The sequence below is a fragment of the Protopterus annectens genome, chromosome 4.part1 (assembly GCF_019279795.1).
Source record: "Protopterus annectens isolate FY-2018-M chromosome 4.part1, PAN1.0, whole genome shotgun sequence".
Classification (NCBI taxonomy): Eukaryota; Metazoa; Chordata; order Ceratodontiformes; family Protopteridae; genus Protopterus; species Protopterus annectens.
The window spans coordinates 849,955,104-849,982,749 of record NC_056734.1 but is presented as its reverse complement, the minus strand read 5'-3'; the positions used below and the strand labels follow the sequence as shown (position 1 = coordinate 849,982,749).

Genomic DNA, 27,646 nt, shown 5'->3' with positions numbered 1-27,646 from the left:
GATTTGTTAATATTAATACAATACATACAGTGACCACACGGGAAACATCCCTTTAGGTGGTCCCCTAAAAGGGTAGATTGTATCATTGGGTGTAAGGGGCAGTGTCCCCTTTTGTAATGGCTGAAAATGGATCCCAAATTCTTGCCCTTCCTGTTGGAAAACAAGCATCTGTCATTCAGCAGTGTATTTAACCTATATTCCAATTAAGTTGTACACTATTAATTAACCTGGCAGTGTTACGTCCATAAGTGGTAAAAAACGAATTACCTGGTTGGTATTGATAGCTCTGGATTGATATTCAAGCAAGTGCTCACGCTGTATAGAATCAACCGTGTTCCTGGCATGTAACACATGTCCTGACTTGTAGCCTCTGTAAGAACTGGGTGGTTAAAGTCATCAATGAATTTCTGGTAAGAGCTGTCATCTGAAAAAATGTGTTTGACTCTCATATATTGAGATTTAGGAATGTTCTTACAAATATGTGGCGGATGATTGCTGGTGGCATGGAGGAATGAATTATATTGGGGGTACTTACGGTAAACTTCAGATTTAAGAGTATTATCCAATCGTTTGGTAACTAATACATCAGAAAAAATAATCTGATCTAAATTGTAGTTAGCCGTAAAATGAATTCCCCCCATTGGTTTTCATTAAGATAATTCACAAATTCTTGAAGGTATTCAGAACCCGACCTCCATACCAACCAGCAATCATCCAGATAACGTCTCCATATGTCCATGTCCTGTAGAAAAATGTTGTGTGAACTGTCATATATTAGTTGCTCTTCAATGTAAGCCATGAATAAGTCGGCATATAAGGGGGCGAATGATGCCCCCATCCCCGTACCTTTAATCTGTAGGTAGACGGACGGAGATAGATAGAGAACGATAGAGAAAAACATTTTTCGTCAGTACATGTTCAGCTAAGCCAATTAATAAGGTGTTAATTCCAGGGGGATAAAGTTCAGATCTATCAAGCCAATATTTTAAGGCCTCAATGTCGGCTCAATGTGGGATGTTGGTGTACAGACTTGTAACATCTAAACTACATAACAACCAACCCGGTTCAAGCTGGTACTAAGAGATGATCTTCAAGAATTCAGTGGTATCAGCCTGCCCAGTGGATTTTGTAAATTTTTATGTATCTTGGGCAGGAAGTAAATGTACTGTGGGACAGGATCATAAACAGTCAGATGATGTAATGTTTAGTTAGAAATTATACCCTCTTCTTCAGCCAGAGACTCATCTATTTGTTTCTTAAAGGTGGGTGTAGGATCAAAAGGTAAAGATGTATAGTGGCAAACATTAGAAAGTTGCCGCAAAGCTTCAGTATTATATTTCGACCAATCTTGAACCACCACTGCTCCACCTTTGTCAGCAGAAAAAATAACCAACTCATGGTTTAGCACAAGTTCTTTAATACAATCAGATTGGATCTTTGTGAGATTGTCAGGGCCAACATAATGTTCCCTAAAGAAAAAGTGAATATCTTTAAGAACACTTTTCTGAAACAACATGACATTGGGGTTCATCGGGGGTTGAAAAGTGGATTTATGATAATAAAAAACATCCTGGGAATGAGTGGAAACCTCATCATGGAAAAACGAACGCAAGCTAAGAAGTCTACAAAAAGATATGACATCTTTAGCAAATTCATCTGCAACAACATAAAAAACAGGAATGAATGATAATCCTTTACTTTGAGTATATGAATATGTGTAGATGACAAGGGAAAAGAAGAAATATTTAAAACATTCATATTCGTTATTTCTGGGCAAACATGCGTAGTAGACCCTCCATATCGTATATCCTGTTTGTGTTTCCTTCCTCCCCTTTTTTGTGTAGATCTAAAGGGATAGTGTTGTTCCTTTTGGCTGTGGGTGAATCTGTGGTGCCCTGCACATCTGATTCAATAGCAGAGGAAGAATCCTCAGCTGAAGTATCATTACCTGAGGTAGATTTTATTAAGTAAGACCTTATTAATTGGCTTAGCTGAACATGTACTGACGGAAAATGTTTTTCTGTATTGTAATTCTTATTACCTACAGATTAAAGGTACGGCGATGGGGGCATCATTTTCCCCCTTATATGCAGACTTATTCATGGCTTACATTGAAGAGCAACTAATACATGACAGTTCACATAGGTTCATAGGTTCATACTAGGCTATCTGCCCTAGGGCATTTATAAGCCTAGCCAGAATGTGTTTGGCTTTCGCCACCCATTTTAAATTAATTTTGCTATGCCCTTTTTCGAGGTTAGTATACTGTGCCTCTGTCTAACAGTGACACAGAAGTGATACCCGGGGTAAACCTACGATCTCCCATCCACTCATCAAGATTCCTCTTGAAGAGAGTCAATGAGGGACTCTGCCTAACCTGGACTGGGATTTTATTCCATAGTGAAGGGAGCCTCTGGGTTATGAATCTGTCCCTCCAGCATGTCCTATTTATTTCAGTGCTGAGGTTCAAGTCTCTCGGTGTAGCTCGATGGGATTTGGATTTTTGAGATGCAGCATGTCCCTTAATTCGGGTTGGACATGGCCTTATACGTCAGGCACAGGTCACCTCTGAGCAGGCGGTATGCCACTGAGTACAGCTGGAGTTTCTTTAACCGGGCAGCACATGGCATCTGTTTGAGCCCTTTGATCCTCTTGGTGAGGTACTTTTGGGGTCTTTCCAGTTGCTGCAGGTGTTTGGTAAGGTACATCCCAAAAGGGGCATTGTACTCGATTATGGGCCTGATGAGGGATGAGTAAAGAGGCACGATGACCTCCCCTAATCTAGATGTGAATCCCTTCATGATTAGGTGGGCTATATAAAATGTTTTTCTAACCACTTTGGCCACGTGGTTGTCAAATGAGAGATTGCTATCAACTTGGGTCCCCAGGTCCCTAATTACTTCTTCTGTACTTAATGGATTACCACCTATGTGGTAATTTGTGGGCCCTTTGTTTTTGCCAAAGGGGATGACTATACACTTTTTGGCGTTTAGCTTGAGGCCATGGCTCTGGCACCAGTTGTCTGTTTCTATGAGGCCCTTTTTTCTACAGGACATGGACATATGGAGGTGTTATCTGGATGATTGCCGGTTGGTATGGAGGTCGGGTTCTGAATACCTTCAAGAATTTGTGAATTATCTTAATGAAAACAAATGGGGAATTCATTTTAAGGCTAACTACAATTTAAATCAGATTACTTTTCTTGATGTATTAGTTACCAAACAATTGGATAATACTCTTAAATCTGAAGTTTACCATAAGTACCCCCAATATAATTAATTCCTCCATGCCACCGGCTATCATCTGCTACATATTTGTAAGAACATTCCTAAATCTCAATATATGAGAGTCAAACGCATTTGTTCAGATGACAGTTCTTACCAGAAATTCAGGGATGACTTAACCACCCGGTTCTTACAGAGAGGCTACAAGTTAGGACATGTGTTACATGCCAGGAACACAGTTGATTCTATACAGCGTGAGCACTTGCTTGAATATCACTCCAGAGCTATCAATACCAACTAGGTAATTTGCTTTGTTACCACCTATGGACATAACACTGCCAGATTAATTAATAGTGTACAACATAATTGGAATATTCTCAAGGCAGATGATAGGTTAAATACACTGCTGAATGACAGATGCTTGTTTTCCTACAGGAAGGGCAGGAATTTGGGATCCATTTTCAGCCATTACAAAAGGGGACACTGCCCCTTACGCCCAGTGATACAATCTACCCTTTTAGAGGACCACCTAAAGGGATGTTTCCCATGTGGTCACTGTATGCATTGTATTGTATTAATATTACCAAATCCACCAGTTTTAGCAGTAGTAATACAAGCATAGTTTACACTATATCTTGTTTTGGGAATTGTCAAACCAACTGGGTGGTTTATCTGGCAATGTGTAGTTGCTCAGCTTTTTATGTGGGACAAACTTCTAGGGCTATTACGTTTCGTACAGCAGAACACTTGTGTGATATTAGACATAAACGTCTTACTAATGCCTTATATAAGCACACAGTTACACACCCCAATGCCAGGTTTTCTTCACAATTATAGATAAGATCCAAGGCAACAGATCCAAAACTGCTGGTTGACACGTGATTTTAAATTGAATTGAGAAAAAATGGACTATAAAATTAGGAGGTTTGTTTTCTCCAGGTTTGAATGAGTACCTTCAAGAAATTGAGGTGATTGACATTAGGCTTGATTGCCACACTTACAGACAGATTTTTCTTCTGTCTTTTTACTGTTATTTGTTATGTCACAATGAAGAAGGCTTTATTGTTACAGCCGAAACCAATCTGGTGAAATTTTCACTCTATGGTATAATGTGCTTTTAAGCACCAACAATAAATATATCAGAATGTGCTATATACCACTGTCTGCTGGTCATTGACTTTGACTTTTGTGAATTTTGGGACCTGGCAGCTGCAGGGGTTGTTTCTTGGATTATGTTGTTTCCCTGCTGTGGGCCTGTGGCTTTCTGCACGTCAAGATTCAAATAGCATTGGACATATATTTTTGTTTTTTGTTTCTAGTTTATTGGCTTTTCAAACCAATGTCGACAAGTATCGTTTGGCCCAGCAAATTGGTCTGTTTGTCATCGTGAAACAGGAGAACACCTTGCTGTTATAACTGTTTTTTATGGGTTTAAACTAGACAAGCAGATTGTGGTTATTACAAACATAATTTGTTGGTCTTTTGCTCGGTGAGGAACCTGGTTGTGTTTTTCTTCTGTGGTTTAATATCAGGGAAACAGCATTTAAACTTTTCAACTACAGTTCGGCAGCTCTTGCTGCGTGGATAGTAACGTTCACTGGCTGCTATGTTCGTTATTTGGAACATTGGGTATGGTGACCTGCTTTTGCCTAAACTAACGCTATCATTAATGGAGTAGCTTTTTGCACGTTACTATTTAACTGTAAGTTTTTCATTTTCGTGACTCTTCTGAGAGTGACTGTATCTGTTTTTTACCCCTAAGGAGTTTAAACTACATAACAACTGTTTCCTGGCAGCAATTTAATATATGATTGGAACTTTTTTGACTTTGGGCTTACATACGGATCTGTTTTTGAATAACAACTGACGAGGTCACTTCCAGTTACGAGGTTGCGTCTTCAGTGATCCATCTTTTTTTGTTCTTTCTGCTTTTTAACTCAAAAAAATGAACATTTTTTGGGGCAATAAATCAATCACTTTTGTGGACTTTTAGTTGGCTGGCTATTTTTGAACTTTTGATACAGTACTATTGCTTATTTTCTCAAAGGGCAATATCTAACTAACTTTGTGAATTGTACACAGCTATTATTGCTTGTATGCGTTAGACCTTTCACTATTGTTGATTCAGTAGCCATTCTAAGCTGAGTTGCTTATTCTTAATAATTTATTAGTATTATAATGATTTAAATTATAGGAATAAGTGGTTAATTGCACAAGGGAACATGATTATGCCTTAATCGACTGAATAGTAATGAATTGCGATTTAATCATTATAGTATTAAGCCTTTCTACTGTATTTATGTAGGGTGCTATTTGTACTGTACTCATGCTTCGAATGGACATTACTTTTTGCAGTTGATCTTTTTGAGTACTACGGACAAGTGTGATAGTGGAATATTTGTACATTTTTTCACCAGGGCGTCTCCACTAATCCATATATTACTCCTAACTATAGCCATATTTGACCAACAGTCTTTGTAGCACCAATATTTTTCTATTTTTTTATTTTGGGGATTTTTATCCAGCATCATTTGATATGATTCCTCAATGTCTATATATTTACATATTGGTGCATTATTTTCTACCTTGACGACTCTGATCAGTATTTTACTGACTACCATAGCTATAGGCTGATATTGCCCGATTCTTAACAATGGGCTCAGCTCAACTATTTGGTTAATGTTCTTGGTTTAATTGTTACCAATGGTCTCTGTGGACTCATAATATACTGAGCCCTATCTTGAATGTGTAGTATTTCTCATGTCTAATATTCAGTGGCTTTAATTAGTCCTACCTGGCTAAACTGAACACAGACATTAGCTGAAGGCTGATATTGTCCGTTTTTTTTGATCTGGGACTCAGCTCAGCTTTATGGTTATTACTTTTGGTTCTTTAATATTTGTGTTTTTTCTGTCCACTGTTACGAATGGGTTCTTATGATTATAATGGACATATAGACATTGATATTTATCTATCTTTATGACTGCTGCAAGCATCCAACTAATTTTTGGGTGACTTTGATTAACATTACTTCTCATTATTGGGATTTAATTATTTTCTTTTGTTGGTGCTATATTGGCAGCTAGTTAATAAGGATCTTAACAATTTACTGAAAGGATTAACTTCTGACCGGAATGATTTGATGGTTTTTGGTTTGGATGGTGACAACCCGGGTGAAAATGTTTGTACAGCTACACCAAATGATAATTCATTAACAACACAATTTGTATAACTTGGCAAGAGTATGAAGTTATTACGAAGCAATATATGGCATTTAAGGCTATTCAAAGTTTACATGCACAAAGACATTATGCCCAGAGGCTTAAGAGTTAGGGTACAGCCCTTAGTTCACAACAGTGATGATTTGTTGATGAAAGCTTGGGGGGAGGCCCAACATAAAGCAAGTATGGCCTTTGTTGAGGTCCTGGTGGGCCATTATGAAAGAACTATTGAACATGCTTAACTGGAAATCACCCAAATGATTGATTCTATTTAACTTTTTGAGGGGGAACTCCAATTTACTCCCAATTTCAAAAAACTTACCCAAGAGCTTATGACACAAGGAATTATTAAAAGAAAGGAAAAAGAAAAAAATTCCATAGAGATCTAGTGGATTATACTAGTGGAGAGCCTTTCTCTAAAAACACAGCCAAGCATGTCAGATTTCAGCAGGCACCCAAATTTGTATCTAGAAAAAAGTGACCATGCTCTATTTTGAAAAAATCTACCTCAGGTAATGATACTTCAGCTGAGGATTCTTCCTCTGCTATTGAATCAGATGTGCAGGGCACCACAGATTCACGCACAGCCAAAAGGAACAACAATATCCCTTTAGACGAAGGAAACACAAATGGGGTATACGATATGGAGGGTCTACTATGCATGTTTGCCCAGAAATAATGAATATGAATGTTTTAAATATTTCTTCTTTTCCCTTGTCATCTACACATATTGATATACTCAAAGGATTATCATTCATTCCTGGTTTTTATGTTGTTGAAGATGAATTTGCTAAAGATGTCATATTTTTTGTGGACTTCTTAATTTACGTTTATTTTTCCATAAGGTTTCCACTGATTCCCAGGATGATTTTTATTATAATAAATCCACTTTTCAACCCCCAATGCACCCCAGTGTCATGTTGTTTCAGAAAAGTGTCCTTAAAGATATTCACTTTTTCTCTAGGGAACATTATGTTGGCCCTGACAATCTTTACAAGATCCAGTTTGATTGTATTAAAGAATTTGCGCTAAACCATGAGTTGGTTATTTTATCTGCTGACAAAGGTGGAGCAGTGGTGGTTCAAGATTGGTTGAAATATAATACTGAAGCTTTGTGGCAACTTTCTAATGTTTGCCACTATACATCTTTACCTTTTGACCCTACACCCACCTTTCAGAAACAAATAGATGAGTTTCTGGCTCTAGCTGAAGAAGAGGGCATTATTTCTAACAAAACATTACATCATCTGACTGTTTATGATCCTGTCCCACACTACATTTTTTTCCTGCCCAAGATACATAAAAATTTACAAAATCCACCGGTCAGGCCGATAGTTTCAGGCCGTGGTTCCCTGACTGAACCATTGTCACAGTTTTTGACCAAGTACCTAAAACCTTTGTTGAAGTATGTACATTCCAGAATTCAGGATACCAATGAATTCTTGAAGATCATCTCTTAGTACCAGCTTGAACCGGGTTGGTTATTATGTAGTTTATATGTTACAAGTCTGTACACCAACATCCCACATTTGGCCGGCATTGAGGCCTTAAAATATTGGCTTGATAGATCTGAACTTTATCCCCCTGGAATTAACACCTTATTAATTGGCTTAGCTGAACATGTACTGACGAAAAATTTTATTCTCTGTCGTGATTCTTATTACCTACAGATTAAAGGTACGGCGATGGGGGCATCATTTGCCCCTTTATATGCCGACTTATTCATGGCTTACATTGAAAAGAAACTAATATATGACAGTTCATACATTTTCTACAGGACATGGACATATGGAGGCGTTATCTGGATGATTGCTGGTTGGTATGGAGGTTGGGTTCTAAATACCTTCAAGAATTTGTGAATTATCTTAATGAAAACAAATGGGGAATTCATTTTATGGCCAACTACAATTTAGATCAGATTACTTTTCTTGATGTATTAGTTACCAAACAATTGGATAATACTCTTAAATCTGAAGTTTACCGTAAGTACCCCCAATATAATTCATTCCTCCATGCCACCAGCTATCATCCACCACATATTTGTAAGAACATTCCTAAATCTCAATATATGACCGTCAAACGCATTTGTTCAGATGACAGCTCTTACCAGAAATTCAGGGATGACTTAACCACCCGGTTCTTACAGAGAGGCTACAAGTCAGGACATGTGTTACATGCCAGGAATGCGGCTGATTCTATACAGTGTGAGCACTTGCTTGAATATCAATCCAGAGCTATCAATACCAACCAGGTAATTTGTTTTGTTACCACTTAAGGACGTAACACTGCCATTTTAATTAATAGTGTACAACATAATTGGAATATTCTCAAGGCAGATGATATGTTAAATACACTGCTGAATGACAGATGCTTGTTTTTCTATAGGAAGGGCAGGAATTTGGGATCCATTTTCAGCCATTACAAAAGGGGACACTGCCCATTACGCCCAATGATACAATCTACCCTTTTAGGGGCCCACCTAAAGGGATGTTTCCCATGTGGTCATTGTATGTATTGTATTAATATTAACAAATCCACCAGTTTTAGCAGTAGTAATACAAGCATGGTTTACACTATATCCTGTTTTTGAATTGTCAGACTGACTGGGTGGTTTATCTGGCAACGTGTAGTTGCTCAGCTTTTTATGTGGGTCAAACTTCTAGGGCTATTAAGTTTCGTATAGCAGAACACTTGTCTGATATTAGACATCAACATCTTACTAATGCCTTATATAAGCACACAAACACCCCAATGCCAGATTTTTCTTCACAATTATAGATAAGATCCAAGGCAACAGATCCAAAACTGCTGGTTGGCATGAGATTTTAAATCGAATGGAGAAAAAATGGACTATAAAATTAGGAGGTTTGTTTTCTCCAGGTTTGAATGAGCACCTTTAAGAAATTGAGGTGACTGACATTAGGCTTGATTGCCACACTTATAAATAGAGGGATTTTTCTTCTGTCTTTTTACTGTTATTTATGTCACACTGAAGAAGGCTTTATTGTTACAGCCGAAACCGGTCTGGTGAAATTTTCACTCTATGGTATAATGTGCTTTTAAGCACCAACAATAAATATATCAGAATGTGCTATATACTACTTACTCTCTAAATACACCATAAGCCTGCTTTTCTCTTGTTTTGTACTGCAGTTCTTGTTTGTATTATATAAACTTACTTTTAATATCTCTATAACCTGGCTAAAGCTTCTCTATTAAATCATTGTCATATAACTTGTATCCATTATTAAGCAATGTTTTCATATTATGTCTAATTTGATATAATTTAAACTATATTTTTTGTATTATTTTTAAAAAACAGTAAAAATATCATTCTTAAAATGCTTTATAATACTTTGCAGCTTTTCTACCCAGGCCTCCGCTGAAAATGGGCTCCTAACCTGTTGGACTTTCCATGTAATCAAATGTTAACTAATAAAACAAATTAATAAATTTATGCAGAAATAGGCAACTTAAGTGATCTAGACCCCACTCAGTTTGGTTTTATGAAGGTCAGGTCCTGTTTCCTGAACACTAAAAGGTTGCAGAAGCTGTGGATAGTAGTTACTCTGTGCACGTTGCTTATCTTGACTTGGCGAAGGCTTTTAACACTATTTCTTATGCTGGTATTACTAAAAAATTAGACAAGCTTAATGGAAACTCTTGAACTGTCTTGCTGGATTTTGCAAACTGGCTACCCAGCAGACTCCCAAGATGTGAAAGTTGCTGATACAATTTTACTTTTCTGAGGGGGGGTAAGTACTAGGATACACAGGGATCAGTGCTGAGCAGTCTCCAGTTTTGTATTTTATTCTGCAGGTACTAGGGTACACAGGGATCAGTGCTGGGCAGTCTCCAATTTTCTATTTTATTTTGCAAACATTCAAGCCAGCAGCCAAAAAGTACAGTTGACCAACTCTGCTGATAACTACAAGCTATGTAGCTTTACTGCACCCAACCATTGATATTAAACTGCTTCAACAAGGGATGGAATAAACACGTACCAAGTATACTGAAAACTTAAATTACCTGCAAAATGTGTAACACGGCAGTGCTCAGCAAAGAATTTGTACCCATCTCATATGTTACAAGTGGTATTCCTCTTCAATCAAATAAGTTTCATAAAAGATGCAAAACAACCAGCCAGTAACCAAAAAAGCAGTTTTATTTCTCTGACATCTCGACCACAAAAGCCTTCAAGGAGTAAATCCTTCACAAACACACACCTGCCTTAAATACAAACACCAATAAAACAATTAGCTACCTAATTAAACATTTCAATAAAATCATTAAATAAAAAAATCTCCAGTCACACTCCATATTTTAACCCCTTAGAGGCTAAAGTATCATACTTTAGAATATACACAGATTCTTTAAAAAGTAATTGATTTTTTACATCCACATTATCCTACTGTGAAACACTTATCTTGTCTAGCACAGTGCCTACTAAACCTGCAGCCCTACCTTCATGTACCTAATTAAAATGCTCAGCTACCAAGCTTTCCTTTTTATTCCTAACAATGTCTCTCATATTTTCTATCAACCTCACTTTAAAGGGTCTTTTGCTTTCTCCCACATAAAATTTGTTGCAAGGACATCTGAGGGCATAAATAATGCCCTCAGTGTCGCAACCATAACAGCCTTTAACATGGAAACTAAGTCCATTAATTTTCCTAAAGCTTTTAGTTATATATTCAAAAGCTTTATATCTACCACAAGGTGTGGTTCCATATTCTATTAAAGCTCTTGTAATATTTTCACAGGAAGTCACAAATTTAGTTTTCACTATAAAAGCCTTAATATTCCTTCATTTTTATAAGATACAATGGGCATATCACTTATCCATTGGTCTTTCAGAGACAACAAATATCCCCAGTAAAATTTCAACAAATCTATTAAAATTGGACTATAACAACTATATGTTGTTACAAAACAAATATCTTCCTTTTTACAAAAACCTTTAAATTTATCATACTGACTACACCTTCCTCCACTAAACAATCCTCTACTCCCATATTCCTTACAAACTTATTCCAACACTTTTCCAATAAATCATTACTAAAACCCCTATTCTTAAACATGCATATAGTTTTTTCATTTCCAATGTATAATCTTGATCATTATTGCACAATCTATACAAACTTACAAATTCTTCATAAGGTATAGCTTGAATGGTGTGTGGATGACAACTTCTTAAAGGATCTGTATAAATCCTAAAGTATGATACTTTAGCCTCTAAGGGGTTAAATATGGAGTATAACTGGAGATTTTTTTATTTAATGATTTTATTGAAATGTTTAATTACATAGCTAATTGTTTTATTGGTGTTTGTATTTAAGGCAGGTGTGTGTTTGTGAAGGATTTACTCCTTGAAGGCTTTTGTGGCTGAGACGTCACAGAAATAAAATAAGAAGTTATGTACTCACCATAACATTCCATGTTTGTTGTCCATCTTGCCTTCATTCTATGCTGGTTGGATTTGGAACCAATCATCGGTTCTGATGCGGCCTAATTCAAAAGCTCGAGAGCTTCCAGTTTCCGCTTTGACTAGGCTATACCCTATCCCATGATGCTCAGGGAAGATTACCCAGATCTTGTTTGCAAGTGAAAGCATTAATATTTTATATGTATAAAACAAACCTTTCTAGACGAGACTCAGAAGGGATTCAGAGACTCCATAATCCAATTATAAATAGCATTATCTGCCCGATCCTCCAGGAGTGAAGGAGGGGGAAGGAGGGTGGGATGCAAGAATGAAGACGAGATGGACAACAAACATGGAATGTTATGGTGAGTACATAACGTCTTAATGTTATGTTGTCCTATCTCACCTTCATTCTATGCTGGTTGGGACAGTGTCCCCCTAGCACCTTCCTTCTTGGGTGGCTCAAGGGAAAAGACTTTTCAGAACGGTGGACCCAAATGAGGTCACGTCTACTTTGTAATGAGTAATAAAGGTATGAGGCCTTACCCATGTAGCTGCTGCACAAATGGAATCCAAAGGGAGTCTGGCCTGGAAGGCAGAGGAAGTTGCAATAGCTCTTGTGGAATGGCATTTCACTTTGCCTGGTAATTGCCTTTTTTTGGGAGTTGTGTGTGTAGGAAATGCAATCTGTGAGCCATTTTGAAAGTGTTACTTTTGACACTGGTAATCCTTTCTTTTTGTCCGAAAAGGACACAAAAAGTTGGTCTGACTTTCTGAAATCTTTAGTTCTATGCATGTAGAAATGCAGTTGTCTATGTACGTCCAACCGGTGTAATTTATATTCTGCCTTGTTGTCATAATTTGGGAAAAGGACTGGTGATTCAATAGATTTAGACTGGTCTCTGAGCATAACTTTGTTAGAAAGGAAGGGTTAGTACATAAGGAGACTTTATCTTTACGGAAAATTATGTATGGAGGATGTATAGATAGCGCTTGGAGTTCAGATACTTGCCTGGCAGAGGTAATGGCTACTAAGAAAACTGTCTTCCATGACAAAAACTTTATGTCACGTGATGATGCAAGTTCAAAAGGAGGCATAATTAAAAGGGAAAGAACAAAAGTTAGGTCCCATGGAGCTGGAGGTTCTTTCACTGGAGGTTTTTACAAAAAGGTTCCTTTTAAGAAGGCTTTACAAAGTCTGTGGGACATGATTCTTAGTCCCATTTTCCCAACATGAAAATTAGATATGGTGGCTAACTGGACTCTAATTATAGCCGCTGCCGCACCCTCGTTAAAAAGTTTAGCGAGAAAATCTAGCACTGCTGTAATGGGGACCGTAACAGGATCCATGTTATTTTTGGAGGTCCAGTGTGAAAATCTTTTCCATTTACTGGAGTATAATTTTCTGGTAGACGGCTTATGAGAAGAAATCAATGTGTGTTAGACTGCTGAGGAGATGTCATGGAGCCTGGCTATTTGTGGAACTGAAGCAGCCAAGCTGGTAATTTTAGGGCTTGGATTGATGGATAGAATGTCAGAGACGAATGGGTCAGATCATCTGGAACTGGGTCCAGGATCCACGGTTCCTCCAGGAGATCGGGCCACAGAAAGGGAAACCAAATTTGCCGAGGGCAGTATGGTGCAATGAGGATCAATGTGCTTTTCAACGTGTTGGCTTTCTGAAGGACCTTCGGTATCAGGGGAAAGGGAGGGAAGGCGTAAAGTAGTCCCGGGGGCCAATCGTGTACGAGTGCATCCCTTGGTGACTTCCCAGGAGGGGAACCAGGGCAAAGTAGCTGCTGTATTTGGCTTTCATGGATGTGGCGAAAAGGTTGCAGCAGGGCTGGCTCCATTTGTGGAAAATCTCTTCCGCAACTTCTTGCTTTAGGGACCACTCATGAGGCATCAGAATAGCTCTGCTGTGTTTGTCTGCTATCACGTTTGATTTCCCCAGGTTGTCCATTGCTGTCAGAAAATGCTGAAAAGAGACAGCCCATTGCCATACTTTTTGTGCCTCTCGGCATAGGGGATAGGATTTGGTTCCTCATTGTTTATGTACCACACTATTGACATGTTGTCTGTCTGAACTGCAATAGTTCATATCGGGAGACAGTCCTGGAATGCTTGCAATGCATAGAGCACCGCTCTCATCTCTAGGACACTGACATGCAAGTGGTTCTCATGATCCTGCCAGATGCCTTGGACAGTCTTTCCCAGATAATGCCCCCCACCCTATCTTAGAAGCATCTGTGGTCACTGTGGCTACTGGTTGAGGAAAAACAGTCAGTCCATACTCAACTGAGTCGTATGAAGCCACCATCGTAGGTCCTTATTGCAGGACTCTGTGATAATGATCTTGTGTGACAGTGGCAGATCTTACATGGACCACTGGGAGAAAAGTAACCACTGAATAACTCTCATGTGCAAACTCACTAGGAGTACCAAAATAATTGCAGCTGCCATGGTGCCCAGAACCTGCAAGACAGTCTTTGCCTGGGCTTTTGTTTTGGATGACAAGTTCTTGATTTGATGGTGTAGGGACTGAATCCTTTCAGGGGTGAGCTTGGCCAACATTTCTCTTGAATCTAATTCTGCGCCTAAGAATATAAGACACTGTGAAGGCAATAATAGGTAGGTAGGTACTAGGCTATCTGCCCAAAGGCATTTATAAGCCTATCCAGAATGTGTTGGCTTTCAGCGCCCCCTTAGATTAGTTCCCTGTGCCTCTGTCCAGCAGAACCACTGAAGTGATCCCCGGGGTAAACTTCCTGTTTCCCATCCACTCGTCAAGGTTTCTCTTGAAGAGTGTTAGTGAGGAGCTCTACCTAATGTAGATTGGAATCTTGTTCCAGAGCATGGGAAGTCTCTGGGACAGGAATCTATCTCTCCAGCAAGTCCTATTTATTGCTGTTGTGAGGTTTAGATCCCTAGAACGTGTGGCTTGAGGGGATACGGTTTTCTTTAGGTGGAGCATGTCCATCAATTCTGGGTTGGACATGGCCTTGTATGTCAGGCAGAGATCACCTCTGAGTAGGCGGTATGCAACAAAGTACAGCTGCAGTTTCTTCAGTCAAGCTGCATAAGGAAGATTTTTTGAAATTTACTGTAATACCTAGCTTGGAACAGAGATTAATGGCTTCATCCCTTGCTTGAACTAGTAGATGCTCAGTGGTGGAGGTTAGGAGCCAGTCGTCTAGGTATGGAAACACGCGGAATCCTAGACATCTCAAGTGAGACGTGACCACTGCCATACATTTTGTGACCACTCTGGGGGCTGTAGTGAGACCAAAGGGCAGGGCTCAAAATTGATGATGACTGGCTCCTAGCCAAAAGCGTAAACGTCTCCTGGACTGCCTGTCCATTTTTATGGGGTAGTACGCATCCTGGAGATCTACTGAGCACATCCAATCATCTTGCTCCAAAAAGGGAAGTACTGGCTGCAGTGTTACCATCCACAACTTTGATTTCGTGATGGATTTGTTTAGTCTGCTGAGATCTAGAATGGCCTCTAATCCCCTGTCTTTCTTAGAACTAAAAAGAACCTTGAGTAAGTTCTGGATCCAATTTGGTCTACGGGGACATTTTGGATGACTCTGTTTTCTAGCAACTTCTGTACCTCTGATATTGCATAATCCCTTTGACTGGGTGAAATATCTGGGACTGACTGATTCTCCAAAGAGGGAGTGGGAAAGGGTATGTAATAACCTTTGGACATGATTGTTTGTACCCATTTGTCTTGTGTGGTTTCTAGCCAGGCGTTCGGGTACTATGACAGGCAAATCCCCCGACTGCCTCCGCAGATGGACAGGTGGGCCTCCTCTCAGGAGTGCTGTAAGGGCTTTCCAAGGAAAGAATCCCTGTCACCCTGGTTTTGCAGACCCATCTGCCGTGAGGTCGGCATCTTCCATTGTTACTTGCCCTTCTGCCCCTGGGGGAAGAATCACCACATGCATCAGGAAAAACTCTTTGGGACTTGCGGAACCACATTTTTCTCCCCTTCTGACCTTTAAGGTAGGGTCTAGTGGGGAGGGAGAAATTAACTCCCATGACAGACAGAGTCTTTCCCTCCAGCTCGCACCTGGTTAAGGTCTCTTTAACTTTGGGCCCGAACAATGGTGAGTCGTCAAAGGAGGCATTAGTGAAGGAAGACTTGAAGGGTTCAGCAAAGTTACATAAGTGCATCCAGGAATGACTCCTTAATGAAATTCTTCCTGTACCGCTGCCCTGCTCATTCCATCGGCTGTGTAGTAGATCAGCTGCATGGAGGAGTTTACCATGGAGTTTAAGGTAGAGTGCTGAGAAGAAACTTTATCTGAAACCCCTGCAGCTACAGTACCTTGAAGGTTGTCTCCTAGTTCTTTCAGGAGATCCCTCTGTAGTTTCGTAAAATGGGTCAGGTAATTCAGCGATCTAAGCAAAAATGCTGCTGAAGAGAAGGTACGCTTTCCATATCTGTCCATCGTTTGAGAATCCTTATTCAGTGGATGAACAGATGAGGAGGTTTCTGGCTGTTCCTTTTTTGCAGCTGCCGCCACTACCATAGCATCTCTACTGGGATGTCTTTGGTTAAAAATTCCTTTTCTGTAGGTGCTGTAATGTATTTATTCGGCCTCCTTGGAACAGGTTCCACTGTTTCTGGAGAGCAACATGCATTTCGAGAAATTTTGTTAATCAGCTGATCAAAAGGCAGAGACACCCAAGAGGTGGAAAGGTGAGACCCAAAAGTTTCCAGGTGCACCGACTTGTCTTCAGAAGGATTGGTGGGCTTCCAGCCACCCCTCTGCTTAAGAATCTCCAGGGTGTCTGTAATGGAGACATCCTCAGAGGGGGGAATGTGGGGACCCTTCTGATTCATCCAGGTCAGTGTCTGAGGTGAAAGACTCATCCGGGGAGTCTATGTGCTTCTCTTGCACAATCCCTTCCGAGGGACCTCCTCAGAAGGGTACTCTGGGGAAGTTTTGGAAGAGATAAATCTAGTTCATGGGGGCTTCCTGGGGCTTAGGGTCTCTGCACTTGGGGGGAGCGATGGGGCTGAGACCGACACAGGCGCTTTTGGGGGAAGAGTACCTGGGCCATAGTGTGGAGCAGTCTGGGATGACAGCAATCTCTCCATCAGCTCAAAAGCCCCCTTGCCCTGCTCCGAGGAGGTCCCCGGTTCTGAAGAGCCTGAAAACTGACCTTGAAGCAGAGCAGTTGGCTCTGAAGCCGATGTAGGAGCACCGAGGCCCCAAGAGGTCCTTCCCAGACCCAACGGGAGAACGTCGGCTCCTAGACTCCTCGAATTCCGATGGAAACCGAGATAGTCAGAGTAGATGTTGGAACTGATGACCCTGTTGGAGGTTTCGGTTTCAACCGTTCCACTATGATTGGCCCAAGTCCTCTGGCTCCAAAACGCCAGGTTGGGTCGGAGGAGGAACTGAAAAACGGGAAGAGGTCTTTTATAGGGGCAGACATGTTAATGTTGGAGTTACTGGTTCCAATACTGGGGATGGGCTCCTGAACTGAAACTCTGCTCGAGAGCTGCAGTCGGAGCCGAAGAGATACACTTTTCGGAACCAAGAGCCCTTGGTTCAGAATCAGACAGCTTTGCCACAATTTTTTTAGGTCGGTCCAAAGCTGGAGCTAAAGTAGAAGTCCTTTTGCCCAACTTCTCAGATTTTGAAGAAGAAGGGGATCTTTCAGAAGATTTAGAGCTCTGAAACACTTTCAAAGCCTCTGAGAAAGGGTCCTTTAGCAATCCTCTGACTATCAACTTATTTTTACACTCTTAAGAGCACTCTGCTACTAAATGCATGACAAAAAGCACAAGATTCTTGCAAACGGAGGGCACCCAGGAAATAAACTCAACTGGTGTGCCCATCTGTAAGGGACATCTTATGGTTACAGCTATCACATTTCTTGAAACCAGATGGTTTTGGTTCTTTTGGATCCTTAGATATGTCTATAGACCAAGGAACTACACAAACTGTGCCAATATATAACTCTATACATACAGAAAATAAAGAGAGAGCTTTGCCAAAACTCAAATCCAGTATCCTGTACACTACTGTCAGCAATATACCACTACAGCCTTTAAGCTAGAAGGAAACTTGAGAATACTATATAGCATACAAGCAACTATTCTATGAAAAAGATAAACCAGCTTAACTCTATTGGATATATATATTTTTTTTTTTTTTTTAACAAAAAACATTAACTCTTGTTAAACAACAAATTACGTCAGAGTGGAGAAGTCCTCTAACTTAAATGAACTGTCCTCATGAACAAGGGGAAAAACAAATGGAAAGGTAGGGGAGCGGCCCTCTAAGTTAAACAGGCCAAAAGGAGCCCTTTAACTTAAAGAGCTATCTATAAGGGGACAAAAAGCTTTTTAACTAAAAACGAGCTTACAGCAAGGGGATAGGGAACTACAGACAACAAATACAAATAGGTCTGTCAAGAAAATCGACGATGGCCAAAAGCAGCAAAGACATAAAAAAACAGTCAAGTATGTAAACTATCAACCTGCTAATATCAAAAAACTCTTATATTTAGTCAGAAAATACAAAATGAAGGAAAAAAAGTAGAAGATAACACTATAACTTAGCCAAGAGCCAGTCAGAAGTCACCCGATCTGCTTGAGCGGCAAACGAGATCTGGGTAATCTTCCCTGAGCATCATGGGAAAGGGTATAGCCTCGAGCCAGTGGAAGCTCTTGAGCTTTTGAATTAGGCAGAGTCAGAACCGATTCCTGGTTCCGAACCCAACCAGCATAAAATGAAGACGAGATAGAACAACATAACATCTGCTTTCTTGGTTACTGGCTGGTTGTTTTGCAGGTTTGATAAAAGACCTTGGTATTTATTTATTTATTTATTTACTTATATTTGTTGACCGGGAGTGAACGACTGGACGTAGGTCCATTTTCAGCGGAGGCCTGGGGAGAAAAGCTCCACAGTTAAAATAAACAGACAGTAGTTACATTGGATTACGTAGCGATTAACAATTTACATAGCAATTACTTACAACATATTAACAGATGAAGAACATAGTACATCAGTAGACAACTAGAATCTTTATCTGTGAAGTACATAATAGACATTAACAAATGTTAAAATAAGAAGTTCCTGCTGTATAAGTACAAGACTTATGAGCATCTCAGCTTGCTATAATCAAGGTAGTTAGTGGAGTGGAAAGAAAGGTAGTGGTTGGATGGGGTGGGTGATATTAGAGTGGGAGTTGCAAGGGCATAGCCAGCATATTTTTAGGTGCGCTTTTAGTAAAGTTTTGAAGTGGATGCATGATGGTACGGAGGTAATTGTGGGTGGGAGGGAGTTCCATAATTTGGCTATGGTGCAAGAGAATAGTGCTTCACCAGCAGAGTTATTGGCTTTAGTGATCTGCAAGTGATTTATGTTGCTGGATCTTAGTGGTCTGGTGGTGCGATAGGGTTGGAGTAGATTCTGGAGGGATGGGACATTTAGTGGATGGTTTACTAGTTTGTGGGCGAGTGAGAGTTGATACCATTGAAGGAGGTGAGGGAGTTCAAGCCAGTCCAGTTCAGCAAGTGAGAGACCGTGGTGACTACGGTAGGATGCCCCTGTGGCGAATTTGGCAATTTTGTTGTAGCAGGTCTCTAGCTTGTTTAGATCGCATAGCCTTAGGTTGGTATATATTGGAGAGGCATAAAGTAGGGTGGAGATAAGGTGGGAATTTTCTATTGAAATCTTTGCTGCTTTGGTGAGAAGATGCTTATTTCTGTATAATGCTCCTAGTTTTTTGTGGACTTTTTTTATCGTCATGGATATGTGAATGTCAAATTTTAGTTTATTGTCTATTTCCACTCCTAGCAATTTGGTGTGTTCAGTTGGGTATATAGTGCTGTTGTCTTTTGCTGTGATGTTAAAGTGAGAGTTGTTTTGAGTATGTTTGGTGGGTTGGAAGATGAGTAGTTTAGTTTTGTTTGGGTTGAGTATTAATTGGGCATCAGATAACCAAGTTTCAACAGAGGAAAAGGCTTCCTGTGTGACTTTTTGCAGTTTGGGTAGGGACTGGGCTGAGCAGATGATGATCGAGTCATCTGTGTATTGTATGAGTGTGCCATGTGTGGTGGCAGAGGCTAGATTATTTGTGAAAACAGAGAAGAGTAGGGGTTCAAGGATGGATCCTTGGGGAACCTCTATGGAGACAGGTAGTTGGGGAGATATGTCATTCTGCCATACAACGGATTGTTGGCGGTCAGACAGGTAACTCTGAAACCAGTTGGTGACTGATTGTGAGAAGGATAGGTTATTGAAGACAGAGATAAGTTGTTTGTGTGGGACCATGTCAAATGCTTTAGATAGGTCTAGAAAAGTAGCAGAGGAGAGATAGCCATTGTTTTTATGCTGAAGGATAGTGTTAGTAAAGGAGAGTAAGGCAGTGGTGGTGCTATGGTTTGGTCGGAAACCATGCTGAGTATTGGAAAGGAGGTTGTTAGTAAGGAGGTAGTCTGAGACCTGAGAGTGTATGCATCTCTCTAGTATTTTGGAGAGTGGAGAGAGAATAGCTATGGGGCGGTAATTGGTTAGTTCTGTGGTGGGCCCACCTTTGCGGAGGGGAATTATATGTGATACTTTCCACAGTGTGGGAAAATAACTTTCTGACAGAGATTGGTTAATCAAGATGGATACTAGGTAGGCCAGAGCATCAGCTGTAATTTGTAGGTATTCACTTGGGAGGTTGTCTGCTGCTAATTTGGTGGGTTTAAGTTTAGTTAAGAGTTTTTTTATGTTGGAGGTAGGTACAGGAGAAAAAGAGAAGGCAGTGGGGAGATTAGTAGTTGAAGGTGTGGGTTGAAGGGGAAGGGGGTTGTGTTGTTTAGCTAGTGATAGTATGGTTTGTGTGAAGTGTGTGTTGAATGAGGTAGCAATATTTTCTGAGGAGTGAGGGATGTTAGGAGGAGGGGTACTGACTTCACCTGGGTGAGGATGGAGTTTATGGAGGACCAGAATTGTTTGGGGCTGTGTTCGCAGGAGTCTAGGACAGACTGTTGGTATTGGAATTTGTCCTGTTTTATTAACTTTTTGACTCTATTGCGTAGTTCTAGGAATTTCTGTCTAGCTGAGGGGGTCTTGGTTTTGTGCCAGTGCTCCCAGGCTTTATCCCTGTTTTTCATTTCTGACTTAGTGGTTTTCTGTATGCATGGGGAGGGTTGTGCTTTGATTCTGGAAAGTCTTATGGGGGCATGGTAATTAAGGATGCTCAGGAAGGTAGTATTAAAAATGCAACTGCGTCATCAAGACTGAGGTACTTTAGAGGATGCCAGTTATATTCTTTGAGGGATGAGATGAATGTGAGTGGGTTAAAGTTTATTTTTTTACGCATCTGACAGTAGACAGGTTTAGCTTGGTATAGGTATTTTTTCAGTAGGAATGTTGGGGAGTGATCACTGAGACTATCTGATAAGCAGCCTGTTATATATGACTGGCGGCTCTTACTAACTAGTATCCAATCCAGGGTAGTGTGCTTGCTGGAGTTTTTATTTATCCTGGTTGGCGACTGGAATAGTTGGGTGAAGCCATGAAGGTTTACATGATGGGTTGGATGGTTGCCAGAACAGGATTGCCAGTCAATATTGAAATCACCTAAAATGATAGTTTCTTGGGGGGGATGGTGGGTGGACCAGCTGAGGAGGTTTTCTAGTGGAGGGATGTTTTGGCTAGGTGGGAAGTAGCATCCAATTATGTTGATGGTTTTGTTTTGGTTTATTTTGAGGTTGGTATATATTATTTCTTCATTGCCTATTTGTGGAGCTGATGATTTTAAGATCTGGATGTTTAGATGCTGTTTAAATATTATAGCTACACTGCCTCCTTTCTTGTTTAGCCGGTCTACTCTTAGTATGCCATAACCTGTAGGGAGTATTTGCTCACTGGTAATGTGAGGTTTTAGCCAGGTTTCTGTCAGGATGACTACATCTGGGGAGTACAAGTCTATGGTGACATGGAGTTCATGGACTTTGTTGGATATAATTCTAATATTTAGGCTTAGTAGAAGGAAGTCATTTGGCTTTCTATTGTCTGTAATATGGGAGAAGTTGTGGTTTCTAGTCTGATTATGAGGATTGGGGTTGGAGACGGTAGGGCCAGGGTTGGGGTGGATATCTCCACTTAGGGCTAGTTTTGATATGCATAAGGTTATTAGGTTTCTCAGATTTTGAATGTGTTTCTTTATAAGGGAAACGTTATGATTGTGCTCTGTGGGTAATCGGTATGGTGGGAGGGTTACTATGTTAAGTTGTAGGGATGCTTTATGTTTGAGTAATATAGTTGGTAGAATATGTGGGGGGGTGCATAGGGATGGATCTTGAGTTGGTGGGAGGGGAGCTGAGTGAGGGTGAGACATGAGTGGTGGTGTGAGTAGTAGTACAGTGGTATTGGTTGAGTGGGGGAATGATGGAGCTTTGGTAAGATGCAAGATATGCAAGGAGACTGCATGCAGTGAGCATAGGTAAGGTATGCTTGTACATGTTAGTTGAGGAGGTGTGATAGTAGTGGGAAGATGGAGGAGGTAGTGTTGGGTTAGCGCTGTGGTTGGCTACTGGAAAGATGGGAGGGGTTTGAGAGTGTAATAAAGGTGGGACCACTGGGGGCGGGAGACAATAGGGGGCAGGGTGGGGAGCGAAGCGGGTAGAGACCCTGTTAGTTGCTCTGATGAGGGGGCTGGAAACAATTAGGTAACAGAGTTAATTGATGAATGAACATATGATAGTGACAAGGGTGATTGCAGTTTTAAAAATGGTGCCTGCCACAGGTAATATTTATTAACTTTGGGATTGTCTTAAGGTAATAAACAGGGAAGGGGGAGGGGAGAACAAGGGTGTGAGCAGGCAGTTCTTTGTACCGCTGCTAATGAGCCAAAGCAAAGACAAGTCAGTGTTTGAGAAACAATCACAATTGACCAAGGACTGCTCTGAAAATGTAAGTCATTTATTAACCATTTTCAGTTGGAAAAACAGGATAACCTTGTATCGGTAGGCCACTGTGGTCTCAGTTTAAATTAACAAACACACAGTATTGATCAGATTATGGATACTATCTGTTAACAGAAGGGAATAAGAGAGAAAGTGGAAGATGAGTGTGTGTGTGTGTGTGTGTGTGTGTGTGTGTGTGTGTGTGTGTGTGTGTGTGTGTGTGTGTGTGTGTCGGAAGGGTGGGGGGCTGCTTACAAGCCAAACAGAGTGCTCTCCAGGGGAAAATGAATATTGGCTCAAACAGGTAGACACATACTCAAAGTTAACTTTAGCTGTTTGCAGACAGTTCAGACCCGGACTGCACTTTTCTTATAAGAATGATAAAGGTGGTACTGCAGTTGAATACTTAAGAGTGGTGTTAGGTCTAGAAAAGAAGAGCACAGAGACGAGTAAGCACTTTGAGATGGTAAAGATATATTGTAAAGATTACAAAAAACAAACTGAGCAAATAGCTACTGTATGCAGGTAAAATGTCTTGAACCAACTATTAATATATGCAGATACTGAGCCAATTGGAAAAAATCTGTTAGAAGAAACCTCAAGACAGTTATGCAGTTGCAGATAAAAATATAGCGAGCAGCACTCTGTCGAGGTTGTCTAATGTGATTCTATCCAAAAGTAACAGCACAATTATATAGAAATAATTAGACACCAGTATGAGCTGTCTACACACAACACAATTACATGAATAACATTAGTGAACAAGGTGCAGCTATGCAAATAGACTATACTATTATACGAAAAACAACTTGGTGCAGACAAAATGCTTATGTGGGCAGTATATTATACTTGTGTGGGCAGCTCTGTCTCGTTTTTATCATTATGTTTTCACTATATTCAAGAATAAGTCTTTCTGCCCCAGTTAATTTCTAAAGGAGTATCTTCAAAATCCAAAATCATCTTACTACTGTTCTCTTCCTTTATCAGACCCATCCTCGAACAAAAATCTCCATTTGATAAGCACATATCTTAGCACATCAATTGATTTGCTGTTTTCCTCTTAAATTCCAAGCATATTGCTCAACTGACTGGCTAATTTGCTCTTAAAGGTGTACCCTATATTCTCTATACTCTTTTTTATGACCCCCCCCACCTGCCCTACTACACGGGTAGTAAGGAAAATTTTTTTATGACACCTCCCACTGGCCTACTGTTCACGCTGGATGGAAAGATGGTTCTCTGTTAAGAACCACTGCTGAATTGTATGATGGTGACAGATTATAGGTTCATAGGATAGTACTAGGCTATCTGCTCTTGCAGGCTATTTTAAGCTTAGCTAAATTTCCCAACCCAAAGGTAAAAAATAAAACTCATGTTGTCTATGAGGTAAACACCTTAACAATTATGCCAGCCCCTGCAAATAAGTGCTATCTGGATTTGAACCCTGGATCACCTGTGTTCTGCCTCTAAAGTCATTCCACTTATACCTTGTGCTACATGCCACTGCTCACACCACAAATGAACAAGCATACTGTGCACATGTAAGTGACTAGAATCTGCCTGTCAAAGTCACTCAGCGTTTATAGAAGGATTTAAACATCTGTAGGAAAACATCTTTTGGGGGGATGATCAACAGACTAATTCTCAATAATCCCCTGTAAAATATACTGATGTTGAATCTAGTTGTCTGAGTTGAGTTCCGCATGTAGCAGGAAATAACTAGAAAAAGAAGCTGTGGCTTACCATAACGTTCCATCTGTATTGTTGATCCTTGTTCAGTCATTATATGGTGGTATCGGTTCCGACCTCAGAACTGAGCCAGCCGTCTTCCAAGCTCGCTTCAGCTACAAACTCTCGAGCTAAAAACTCTTACCCAGAATTCCCCTCTCCCTGTTACCTCAGATTGAGTTTGCAAGTCAAAAGAAGGTAGAGGCTACCTCTGGTCAAATGACCTAACAGAACTAGATGGTGAGATCCACTAGAGGTCACAGGAGGGGGAAGGAGGGAGGGTCGTAATGATTGAATGAGGATCAACAATACAGATGGAACGTTATGGTAAGACATAACTTCTTTATCTGATATTGTTAATCCTCGTTCAGCCCTTACATGTGGGACAGAGTCCCCAGCTACATTTATTCCTGGGAGGCTCTCATTGAAGGACATTCCAGAGCACCATAGAACCAAAAAGATGCTCTTCCCCTGGAGGCCAAATCCAATTTGTAATGATTGATGAAGGTATGAGGAGTAGCCCAAGTTGCAGCTGCATAAATGTCATGTAAAGAGGCTCTGGCATGGAAGGCAGCAGAAGCTGCCACCGACCTTGTAGAATGAGCCTTTATGGTAGAAGGTAATGGAATATTAAGTTTTCTATAAATGAAGGTTACACAGTCTTTTAACCATTTAGCCAATGTGACCTTAGCAACAGCACATCCTAATCTAGTTCCAGAATAGGCCAAAAATAACTGGTCTGATTTACGAGAAGCCTTAATCCTGTTCAAGTAGAAGCAAATTTGCCTGTGAATATCTAGGGTATGTAGGCAATACTCTCCCCTGTTTGAATGATTGGGGAAGAAAACTGGCAATTCAATGGTGTGATTAATGGACATTTCAGAGATCACTTTTGGCAGAAAGGAAGGATTAGTTCTCAATGACACTCTAATCTCTATGAAAAATCAAATATGGTCTCTTGATGAATAAGGCTTGAAGCTCAAAGATACGTCTGGCAGAAGTAATGGCGACCAAAAACAAAGTTTTCCATGACAAATATTTGGGAATGCAAGAAGAAGCTGGTTCAAAAGGTGGCATTGTCAAAGCTTGTAGGACTAATGACAGGTCCCATGGTTGAGTAGGTTCTCTAAAAGGGGGTCTTATGATTCTCGCCTTTTATGAAAGTCTTGCATAACTTGTGTGACATAAGAGAAGTTCTCTAAAAGGGGGGTCTTATAATTCTCGCCTTTTATGAAAGTCTTGCATAATTTGTGTGACATAAGAGAAGAGTCTTGGCCACCATCATGAAAATTAGATATTGCAGCCAAATGAACTCTAATGGTAGAGGCAGATAGACCGGACTGAAACAGGGTAGACAGATATTCCAGTACTATCGACACTTGTTTTTCTTTCAGCCAAAAAGTAAATCTTTTCCAATTGCTGAGATATGTAATTCTGGTGGAAGACTTATGAGATGCAATATGAATGTCACGTACTGGCAAAGAAAGATCATTCTGCCTGGCAATCAAAGGAATTGGAGGAGGCAAGCTGTGGAACTTCAGGCTGCTCAAGTTGGGGTGAATCAGATTCTGCGGATGGGAGATCAACCCCGGGGGTGGATGGAGAATCCACGGGTGATCTAGCAGGTGAGGCCAAAGGAAGGGAAACCAAATCTGATGAGGCCAATATGGTGCTATGAGGATTACTTTGCTCTTCAACTGGCGGGCTTTCTTCAGAAACTGGGGAATGAGGGGGAGAGGTGCAAATGTATAAAGCAGACCTGAGGGCCAATCGTGGAGTAAAGCATCCCTGGATGACTGTCCCAGAGGGGGAATCAGGGCAAATAGTTGCTGCATTTGTAGTTGGTCGGGGACACAGAGGTTGCAGCAAGGAAGACCCCAGCGGTTGAAAATCCCAGCCGCTATCAAAGGATTCAGGGACCACTCGTAAGGTTGTAGAATGCACCTGCTGAGTCTGTCTGCTATCACGTTGGAACTCCCTGGAATGTGCATTGCTAGAAGAAAGTGGTTGGTAGCCATCGCCCATTGCCATATCCTCATGGCCTCTCGATAGAGTGGATAAGACTTGGTTCCACCTTGTTTGTTGATGTGCCAGACCACCACCATGTTGACTGATTGTATCGCAATAGTCCCAGATGGCAGCAGGGGGAATGGAATGTTTGCAACGCCAGAAGCACCGCCCTCAGCTCTGGAACATTTATATGCAGATAGGCCTCCATTTCGGACCAAGTACCTTGGACTGTCTGTCCCTGAAATAGCCCCCCCCACCCCCATCATGTTGGGGTGAGAAGGGGTGAGACCATTGTGATGGATTGTGCGCCATCCCAATTTAAATCTTGTTTGCATCTGTGAGTTACCCGAATCTTGTCTGAAAGAGGGTACTGAAAGGGATACCACTGGGTGAGCAGTAGCCATTGTAGAAGCCTCATGTGAAACCTGGCCAGGGGGACAATCGTAAAGAAGGCTGCCATAGAACCCAACAACTGGAGAACAGAATGGGCTGTGAATTTCTCCCTTGAAAGGATTAGAATCAGTTGCTGCTTTATTCTTAGAATTCTGTGCTCTGGAATGGATGCTCTGCAATTCTTTGTATTCAATATAACCCCTATGAATTCTGTGGACTGAGATGGGGTGAAATTGGATTTTTGCCAGTTTATGGTTATGCCTAGCCTTTCTGCAGTGAGGAGAGAGTATGCCAGGGCTTCTTCCAACAGATGTCTGGTGGGGGTGGAGATGAGCCAGTCGTCTAGGTATGGAAACACCTGAAATCCTTGTAGTCGCAAGTGAGCTGTGACGACTCCCATGCACTTTGTGAACACTCTGGGGGCTGTAGAGAGTCCAAAGGGCAGCACTCTGAAATGGTAATGACTGGCTCCTGCACAGAAGCGAAGGAATCTTCTTGATGGTCTGTCCACTTTTATGTGGTAGTACGCATCTTGAAGATCTATCGAGCACATCCAATCGTCTTTTTCCAAAAGCGGAAGGATAGACTGTATTGTGACCATCCGGAATTTCTGTACTTTTAAAAACTTGTTCAATACAGTGAGATCCAAAATTGTCTCCAGTCCCCGGTTTTCTTTGGCACCAAAAATAGTCTTGAGTAGAATCCGGATCCT

General features: G+C 40.7%; 1 protein-coding gene across 1 annotated transcript in view; it reads right to left on the bottom strand.

Annotated features, from left to right (window-relative positions):
• The window catches only part of CTC1 (CST telomere replication complex component 1), a 1,463,250-nt gene that overhangs the window by 746,999 nt on the left and 688,605 nt on the right, over window positions 1-27,646 (bottom strand). The window contains exons 15-16 of the mRNA XM_044070869.1: window positions 1,222-1,656; window positions 268-577 (exon numbers count right to left, since the gene is read on the bottom strand). Coding sequence (XP_043926804.1) covers window positions 268-577; window positions 1,222-1,656 — 745 coding nt within the window. The remainder of the gene's footprint in view (window positions 1-267; window positions 578-1,221; window positions 1,657-27,646) is intronic.